Source organism: Camellia sinensis, chromosome 14, assembly GCF_055761805.1.
Source record: "Camellia sinensis isolate YWXY chromosome 14, ASM5576180v1, whole genome shotgun sequence".
Taxonomy (NCBI): domain Eukaryota; kingdom Viridiplantae; phylum Streptophyta; class Magnoliopsida; order Ericales; family Theaceae; genus Camellia; species Camellia sinensis.
The window spans coordinates 81666541-81676828 of record NC_138974.1 but is presented as its reverse complement, the minus strand read 5'-3'; the positions used below and the strand labels follow the sequence as shown (position 1 = coordinate 81676828).

Genomic DNA, 10288 nt, shown 5'->3' with positions numbered 1-10288 from the left:
AATAGACAGTCGAAGCTGGCGAAGACTGCTCATTCTAAGGAATAGTAGCAGCATAGGCTCTAGTATTCAATTGATTTCCTTGAGACTGAGACATAGAGGTCAGAGGCTCAAAAGACTAATCCATTCTATGCCAACAATCAAAAGCAATGTGGCCCCATCTTACCTCAAATTTGACAGCAAGAAGAACCATAACTAGAGGAATGATAATGTAGCTTTCCTATGTTGCTTTGATTGTAGAATCGACTGCCATCACGATTACAATTGCCATTATAAAAACGACCTCTACCCCTAAAATTTCCTCTACCTTGAAGATGTGAAGAAATGCCGCTATATGCATTGAAAGATAGAATAGACTGAGCGCCGTAACTAGATAAAGAGGTAGGGTTTGAACCGTACGAAACAGAGTACACAACAATGAGATTATGATTATCATAGTGTTTGATTTTACATTCAATGTGAATTGCTTCTGAACACAAGGAACGTAGCTCATCCATGGAAAGAGAGTCAGATCGTGCATGGATTGTTGTTTTAAGAGCATCATATTCATCTGATAGACCATTAAGAATGATTAACATCATATCTTCATCATGAATATTTGCAGATGCCAAAGACAATTGATCTAAGATTTCTTTAAATTGAGCAAGATATTCTTCCATGGTGAGAGATTTCTTGGTGATTGTTTGCAACTTAGTCTTCAATTGATGAATATGTGATCTTGATAATGAAGTAGATTGTTTTTCCAGGGCTTGCCACCCTTGAAAGCAAGGAGTATAATGAAGAACAAATGAATAAACCGAAGGAGATAGAACAATTAAGTAGCTTAGGCAGTGAGCTTCAATTACCTCCCATTTGGTAAATTCTGGATTCAGAATTCGTTGTTGTCCAATTGAATCCATGATTTCTTAAGCAGGACAAACAGTCAAACCAATTGCATAACTAAGGAGGTTTGTAGCACGAAGAACATTCTGAATCTAACTCCTCCATATGAGAAAATTATTTGAATCAAGCTTGACAGTAACTAAGGAACTAAGATTTGATATATGAAACTGTAACTGATGAAGTTGTTTCAGCCATTGTAGGACCTTGCTCGGTGGAGCTTGAAAGCTCTGATCTCTTTGGACTCTTAGCCATGCCCATATCAAGTTCAATGCTTCCTCTTGATCAAGTGGGTTAAAAGAGGATCATCGAAACCCTAGGATTGAATCCTACATCAAAATAATGTGATGATTCAAGTGGAAACACCGCATACATCCAACACCATCACAACATTAAAACACATTTAAGCACAAGATTAGCACAAATCAAATGGGTTAGATTTAGCCAAAAGACACCCCGGATTCCAATTCTGCCTCAGGACACAATTAACTACGATAAAATTCCAACACAAAAACATAACAAAATGAAGTCTAAAGGAATCCTACTCTCCACCAATGCGTAGAACTGTAAGGCATAGTACTAATGTTGCTCTTCTGCCAAAAGGAGCAGTGCTCAATTTTTACCCCAAAACCACCACTTGATCCACAAAAACAGCTTAAACCTATTGTATTCCATCTAGTAGCGCAAAATAAACAAGAAAGGAAAAACACTGCTCAACAATAGAACATAACAGCTTTAACATTGTCTTTGATTTGGGGGAGTGGCTGAACCTCCAGACTCCTCTCCCTTGTGGCCTGACCTGCTCCACGTCCACCTCCACTACTTGATCCGGCTTCTAATGTTTCACCCTCGATGTAGTAGCGTGCACGAAATGCTGCCAAATGAGCATAATAGGCAGGTGGAACTGCAAAATTAAATCAACATCCTATTAATAATTAAGCACATCAAGCATAAGAATTCAAACTTTACAGACAAGTAAAATTAAAAACATTCAACTGATCAAGGACAAACCTACTGAAACCGAACGAGTGCACCTAGCATATCTGGAGGGCAGGCAGCAAATATTTGTTATGATGGATTTGCAAAATACACAAAAGTTGTTGAAATCACAAGAAGAAAAAATCTAGAAGGGTCCAAGAAATTACGTGTAGCACAAGTTATTCGTCAGCATTTGCAAGGCATCCGCAGTAAATTTGTTTTCATCATAGAGCACATGGTAGTGTGTAGGCCGGCTTGTTCCCTGCTCAGATAAAGCAAACTCACTCAATAATTATTACTAGTACAATGAAATACTCGCTCGAACACGCATCAAATCAAACTGGTGTGGTAGAAACTAAGCAAAGGATAACAGAGTTTACCTGAATACCCGCATGGCTGCAAAGATAGAAATCAAATTGCGTAGGGTGGCAAATCTTTGTTTCAACAACAGTACCTAATGATCACCAAAAAAGGAAACAGTTCCCAATGAGCAAGAAGTGCTCCCACAACATGGGCAAGTATTGTTCAAATGAGAACCAAAATGCATACCTGGTAAAATATTGCCACTCCTATCTGTTGAATTGCGATCACCATGTTCTGCAGGAAAGAGGCGGGTGTGGTGTCTCTTCTGCACCACCACAAAGGTAACTCGTGGCAAATAATCTGCCTCCAAGGAGACACAAGCCTGACAAAAAGACACTGTTATATATATAAAAAAAAACATAGAACAAAAAACTTAACCGTTCAAGAAAAATAAGATTCCATTCAGCAGACAATGTTTCTGAGAAAGGGCTTCACGTTGCACAACAGTTGGCCCAAAAACTAATTTGTTACCTACCCACCTCTAATAAAGGCTGTCATTTCAATTAGATAAGGTAATCTAGCTAATTTTGTACCCTTTTTTTTGTTGTTGGAAGAGGGATTGGGGGTTGGGGCACTAGTAGTGATGCTGCTCAACATGATTTTTTTTGACAAATAAACAAATATTATTAGAAAGACATCAAGACGATGCAAAGAATACAAAACACAAGCCTAAAACAAATCAATGCTCAGAATGATTTTAGTAATCATGGTCACATGAAAAACAAATCAATATGCCATAGGTCAAAAATATTGTCACACATGTAAGATGAGTACTTCCTATTTTTAAACAATAATGTGTACCTTTCTAATGGCATCCATCTCATATAACAGAACTTGATTGAATTGACCTTCACTAACTCCATCTCTGCAATAAATACCAATGTCAAAATGTTGCATAATAGAGACAGTAGTCACTTGCATTCTCAAAGCAAGGATTCACCTGTAAAATATGATTCTACAAGGTTTTTGCCCAGTTGATCTCCAAAACGAAATCAACATATCCCTGCAATAAATGTCAATTGAACGAGAGCAAAGATTATGCTACATTTACCACAACAAATATGAAGAGAAAAGCCAACTTTTTACCTAATCATTCCTCCGTGAACTATCTCATTCTTAGCATTCAGAGAAGTTTTGTAGAGATCCTGTATAATTTCCTCCCTGTGAGGCTGTGCAGAGACCAATCCTCTGTATTTAGTTGCCTCTGGCCAGTCCATCGATGCAACCACCTATAACAAATTCCTTTTTAAAAGCAAGATAAATCCGACATTAAGCAAACCAATAAATGAAAAAAGATGCAAACAACTTACTGCAGCTATAGATGGACTAGAATCCTCCCCGGGTTGAGGATGAGTCACATCAGCACCAAATATTATCGTGGGTAGATCAGTTAGAAAGGGAATTTTTTTCTCAAGAGCATTAGCCAACACAGTGTTCCGTCCACCAGCCTGTAAATAATATTATTAACAAAACGAGGGGGAAAGGAAAATCAAATTACCAAATTTTTAAATAATGAAAACCAACATGAATATTTTGAGCACATATTGAACAACACAAACACCTTCACATTGATCTTTAGAGAAACATTTTCAAGATACTGCTTGTTGCACTTCATTGCTTGCTTGGGCTGACAACACTGGGATATGATTCCCAACTCTGTTTCACACACCCGCTTAATCCTTCCTGTCAAAAGTAAAATCTCATCAAGTCAACGTCTCTGTCAAATTAAAAAAAAAAAAAATAGTTTTAGTTACTTACCATAAGATCCAGTGACTTCAGGTAAAATAATAATTAACATTTGAAGTTGTTCATCAGCTTTCCCTATGCTCGTTAGTTGCACATTAGACTGAGTGTGAATTTCAACAAGGGTCCTCTCAATCTGAGCAGGATGTGCCAAACGGATGGGAATTAAAGGCATCAGATTGAAATCCTTCAAATAATATCAGGCAAGGTCAAGTGTCAATTTCTTCAAATTCAAAGCAGATGTTCCAAATGACCATGACGACTATAGAATGAGAAACTCATACCATCCCTTTATTCCTGCACATGTCGACCAAATTCTCACAAAATTTGAAAACCTCATTTTGCCTTAGCCGTGAGAAGCTCACACATGTCCAAAACTCCACCTTGCCACCATTAACCATTTTCTGCACAACCAAACTAACGAAGGGTCATCCTAAAGTACAAAAGGCATTAGCATCTTCTAGTTCATAAATTCTTTAAGAAAGAATAATGCCAGAAGATTTGACTATCAATTGACTTTAAGATTCATAATAGCTTGCAGCAGAGATAAATATCAAATCAGCAACCAAATACTAAACCTTATCAATCATGTTCCAACACCCCACTCGTGGGACCTCTTGTGTACCCTGGTACTTAAGCTGCAACAATTGAAGAACTGGTTAAAGTAAATAAAATAAAATAAATAAATAAAACATATGAAAGTGAAATATTTATTCATAACAGAAATTAATAGATAAAAAACTACCATTGGAGCTGGAAGGACACGAGCATCAATAGATGTGAGTTCAGTCTTTACTCGAAGCCCAAATACATTCACAAACTTATCATTGTTGTAATTGTTACGCTCAACCATCTGCAATGGAGCAGCATCATCTAGTAAAATAATGGTGAACAAAGTAGGAGAAAACAATTTCCCTATATTTTTGGACATAAACTAAAAGATGTATACTATGAGATTTATGAAATGATTGAGAACTCTAATAATCAAAACTAACGATGATCTTAACATATTCATACCCTGCTAATACTTTGTACTCTCTCAAAAGGACGTTGACAGGTCGCCCTTAGCAGAGCAGTCACTTGCTTTTCATTCAACTTTTTTGAATACCTTTGTCCTTCTACAATCTTACAAAGCTGTAGTGGAAGACAAAACAATGCAAGCTAAGATCCCTACTGTATAACTTAAAACAGAAAATTACGTTTTAAAAATGAGAAAACCTCCATTGGTAGGTAAACAGGCTTTAAGTCACTGCCAGCTTGAAGTGCAGGCAAGAACGCAAACTTTAGATTGATGTGGTATCTCTCACGAAAGTATTGAATAACTGATATCTTAGCATCCGTGTCATCGCGGGCAAACCTATTAAAAAAATGGTCATAAACAGGAAGTGGTATAGAAAGACAACAAATACATGATAAAAACCAAACCAAAGTCAAATGGTGCACTATATATTTGTAACATCATATTTCCATCTGGTTTGTCATCCAAGCCAACAGACATAAAGTGATAAACAATAAAGCAATTTCAATAACAGTGTATTTGTGTTCAAGCTTACAATTTAAAGAGAAATAACGTATGCGCAATTTTAACTGGTACATAAATATTATCTTGCAGCTTTAAATTTTTGAATCATCTAATATTTGAGTTGCTTCTAAAAATCTTGAAAAACAGTTTCTGCCTATGAAAAAATTGATATAATCCATCTATAAGCATAGCGACTTCTGTTTTGCACTGGTAATAATTAAAGCAATTTGCGAGAATGGAAAGAAGTCTAAAAAAAACTAGCTCACGTCAATTGGCTTGTTGGTTGAGCCGATACACCAGATATTTTGTACCGTTTGCCATCCTCCCTGTGGGTAAGTTCTACCCGAATACCTTTCAAAGCTCTCTTAACCTGGTATCACACAAAAAAAGAGGGAAAGTAGAAGGGCATAACGGTCAAATGTGGGTATGGACCATAAAATATCAAAGCAAAAGCACATATATATATATTTTTTTTGATCGGCAAAGAAAATCTTTATTGATGAAACCAACAAGGTGTGAAAAATTACATCAATAAAGAGGAGCTTGGGGCTAAAAAGCACCAAGAGCCAGTTGGTGAGGAACCAACAAAAGAGAGGAAGAAGAAAGACAACAACAGAAGCAAAACACCCAGAAATAAATACACAGGCAAGAGCACATATATATAATGACTGGTTGTGGTGGAAAACGTACTACTATAAAAAAAATTCAACAGACCACTATCTTTTACCATGACAACATTAAAAACAAAACCCTCGCTTCTAGAAAAAGCTACTTAATCCCTGCTTCACAGCCATTTACTAAGGTGTTCCCATCCACAGAAAATAGCACTGAATGACTGTATGCCGTGCTAGATGGTTAAGAGAAAATACCTTAATACGATCTTGATCAGACAGAGGTCTCGTTAGATCTCTAACATTGAAATATTTTGCAACAAAATCAGAAACCAGAATTGGTTCATAAAATGCTCTCGCTGACATGTCTGCAACAAGAGAATGAATAAGATGCTTTAGAAAAGGAAGCTATATAATCATAGTGGAGCAGCTAGTAGTAAAACTACTACTAATCTAAGAAGCACAGACACGAGACACGCATAGATACGACACGGACACGCTAATTTTCAAAAAATACAAGACACGACACGTGGAGGACACACATGAAATATATAATTTTATATATATATGAACATATCATTCAAAAATAATAAAAAATGTAATATAACACTTTTTTTATAAATTTTCATTACTTTTTCTTTTATTATTGTATCATAAGTTAATTAGTACAAACTTATAATTAATTCATGTGTGTCTAATTGGAGACACATGTGTTTAATCAATGGACACAAGTATCCAAAGAGTATACGGATCTAAAAAACTTTTTAAAAAATATGTCACATTTTGACACATGTTGGGAAGTGTCCAACAATTGTCGATATCCAACACGGACACGCCACGTTCTTAGAAGTGTGTGCTTCTTAGCTATTAATTTAGGATAAAATAAATATAAAAAGAAATGAAGGCCAACAATTAAAGAAATTCGTACCAATATTAAGGGAGAGACCCATTTGGGTTGGGCGAAGGCTTTGATAGAAACCTTTCCAATATTGTAAACCATCACCAAGATCGCCTACTTCACCCAATATGGGAGAGAAGAATGACCTTCCAACAACAGTATAACTGCAATAAAAAACATATGCAATCAGTGGAGCCATCACACTCCTCAACCTAATGAATAGATATCAAGGAAAATCATAAAAAGCAAATATGTTTAATTCTTTTAAGTCAATGAGACTCACATAGTGGAAGGTGTTGATCGAAAAACTACATCAAGAACTTGTACAGTTTCTTGGGGTGCATCAAATTGCCTACCACGTAGAAACTCTTGCAAATGATGTATATCAGCTTTGGCAGCAAATTTGATTGCCACCTTGAACTCACGTTCTCTCCTGCAATTAAAACAAGCATGGAATTAAATTCAGCTAAATAGAAAGACAAGGGTGATTTACCAAAAAATAAATTTGATAGCCTAAGATACGTAGAAACTTCATCAAATTGAAAATTAGTTTGCCTGACTCGATGGATTTTCACTCCTAGGAGCACAGAACTTTGGGACAAATAAAGAAAGAAATTAAAGGTCAAGGACAGTTTAGTGTTTGCATAAAAAGTATGTGGAATGTAATTATCAACTTATCATATTATCTCAATTACAACAATCTAACGTTCCTTTGCATCTAAACATTGCACAAAAAATGATCAAAATCCATAATAAATTTGCAAATAAACAAGTCGCCTTTATTTTAAAGTCTACATATTTAAACAATTTTGTGTAATCCACGTCTCCAACCAATAGTAAAGAAAAAGAGAGGGAATCACCTAGTTTGATCATCTTTGTCAACAAGCTTAACAACAAAGTCCTTCGAGATGAAAGGCAATTTCCCAGCTGTGAACAAACTCTTCCTTCCATCATAAGCTGGCCATAGCTTGCCTAAGTGAGATTCCCGGTACGAAGCAATAAGCTCACTTATTATGTCCCTGCAAACTTTCTTGGACGCAACCTCAGGAGTGATTGTCACCTAAAACCATCCATTAGAGTTCAATAAGAACTAAAATTATAGAATAAGCACCAAAGAAACTAAACAGGTAACAAACAAACCATAAAGGAGCCAAAAGCAAAACTAAAAAACAAAAACTCAACACAAAAAGCAAGTAACATGTTCATGGCCTATTCATACAACAATCATTCCATTTAAACACAAAGTAACTGCCAAACTTTTGCATAGTTTATTATTATGGCAGAGGATCCTCTGTCTCCAAAACTTTGTCAGTATGTCCTAAGACACTCCATCATATCAGAATATCTAAACACGAAAATATGATACAATCATCGTGAGTGTTTTGGAAGAGGATAGAAATTTGGGTGTGCCCTATATAAATAAATCCACAGAGATACAAAACAACCTAAGCATTATAAAAGTACCAAATGAACACAATATGCACAAAATACAAACATAGAATGCACAATGAGTGATAAAAAATAATATTCAAAAATAAATAAATTTGTAGAAAGACAAGTACTAATATCGATTTCTAAGACCAAACAAGAGCCGCAAGCATTTGAACGAAAGAAACAAAAAATAAAATAAAATAAAGAGAGGAGTCAAAATCAGCACAGAATAAAACCGAATAAAAAAATCACGAATACCTAAGAAAAAACCAAAAGAGAAGATATAAAAACTGATTGACATGTATTCAGACTTTGAACCGACACACATAAATATAAACGTAGAGAGAGTATACAGAGAGACATAAATATAAACGCGTATATATATATATAGAGAGAGAGAGAGAGAGTGCGTGTGTAGAGAGAGAGAAGAAGAGGAAACTGACGTCATAGTGGTGTAGATCTTTGTTGGCAACATCGACCAGAAAGTGATTCGCACGAACAATGCATTTCCGGCCGATCGTTCCGTACCCCGGCCTCGCCGGCGGCCTCAGAGACTTCGACGACGATGGCAACACCGTTATAGGCTGAACCGGCGATGGCGAAGTCTGCAACGATAACTTGCTCTCGACGTCTTGGCTGAGAGACGACACCTCAGTCCTCGTCGTCGACGACGACGGTGCTTGAGAAGGCGGAGGAGAATGTGAAACCACAGGAGGCTGATTCACCGTCGGCGGTGGCGCCTGAGTAGGGGCTGGTCCGGCACCGCCGCGACCTCTTCCGCGGCCTTGCACGGCCGGCGAAGGAAGGCCAGTGCGAGGCTGGGCTCTGCCTCGGCCTCCACCGTCACCGCCACCAACACCGCTGCCGCGTCCACGGTTGCGTCCTGACATAGCTCTGGAGAAGAGTTGTAGAGAGAAGAAAACGGAAGACTGAAAGAGAAAAAAATAGTGTTATATGAGTAAACAGTAGAGAGAGATCGAGAGAGAGAGAGAGAGAGAGAGAGAGAGAGAGATTTGTATGCGTATGTATTTATCGATGGAATAGCGTGTATGTATGTATGTATGTATATATATATATAGAGAGAGAGAGAGAGTGGGGGGTTACGAAGACGAAAAAGGACAGAAATAAAATGGCGCAATATTTCCGTAATTAGATTGGAAACAAATTAAATTACTGGAAATTATAGGGGTAAGGATTCAAAATTATTTTATGCAATTATTTTATGATAGTTTTATTATTTTATAATAATTATTTTATGATAGTTTTATTATTTTATAATAAAAAAAATTGTTAACGTGTATTATTATATTATATTTATGTTAAAAAAATTTAAAAAAATTTATAAAAATATGCTTTTAAAAATTTATATATATATACCTTATAAGGAAAACATATTTATTATATTATATTTAAATCAATGATTTAAAATTAAAATAAAATTATATTAAAAGCATATATACTCCTAAATGACGTAGTTTCACTTTAATTTTAAACATAAATTGTTAGGTAAGCACAATAAAATTATTACAAAAAATCTATGATGCATCTTTCTTTTTTGTAACTGTTAGATTTAAAAAAGATTTCAACGTATCTATAATTTAATTTTTCAATTAGAGAATCTCGTTTGTGGGTTTATCTCAAGCCCGTCTTAATTCTTAAACTGGTAAAAGTTGATTAAAAGTTAATTTTTTTGATTTTTTTTTTCAATTTTTTTAAAAAAATATATAAAAAATATAAGAGATTATGTGATTCATGGGTGTTTTGGGAAGGCACCAAAAAAGGTAAAAGTTAACTTTTTACTAATTTTAAGTCACATCACTTTTCACATTAAGGTCTTATTTGGTAAGTAATTTTTTTAATCAAAAA

General features: G+C 35.7%; 1 protein-coding gene across 1 annotated transcript; it reads right to left on the bottom strand.

The window, feature by feature from the left end:
* Positions 1-1291: 1291 nt before the first annotated feature.
* On the bottom strand, positions 1292-9464 carry LOC114279796 (protein argonaute MEL1). The gene is made up of 22 exons (XM_028222072.2): positions 8866-9464; positions 7852-8051; positions 7275-7424; positions 7022-7155; positions 6352-6461; positions 5749-5852; positions 5179-5317; positions 4978-5094; positions 4706-4813; positions 4539-4598; positions 4245-4364; positions 3976-4147; positions 3779-3900; positions 3528-3665; positions 3304-3446; positions 3158-3220; positions 3019-3082; positions 2404-2539; positions 2235-2308; positions 2022-2116; positions 1888-1919; positions 1292-1780 (listed from the first exon to the last, which is right to left on the bottom strand). Exons 1-22 carry the CDS (start codon positions 9310-9312, stop codon positions 1590-1592), a joined length of 2919 nt encoding a protein of 972 aa, XP_028077873.2. The 5' UTR covers positions 9313-9464; the 3' UTR covers positions 1292-1589.
* Positions 9465-10288: the final 824 nt, after the last annotated feature.

Bases quoted from the DNA above. Each gene is read 5' to 3' on its own strand.
- LOC114279796 (XM_028222072.2), bottom strand. From the start codon at position 9,312: ATGTCAGGACGCAACCGTGGACGCGGCAGCGGTGTTGGTGGCGGTGAC. The intron at 4,148-4,244 runs GTATGAGTTTCT...TATTATTTGAAG, and splicing joins TGTGCAGGAATAAAGGGATG to GATTTCAATCTGATGCCTTT. The intron at 2,540-3,018 runs GTACACATTATT...TCTTTTTGTCAG, and splicing joins AGATGGATGCCATTAGAAAG to GCTTGTGTCTCCTTGGAGGC.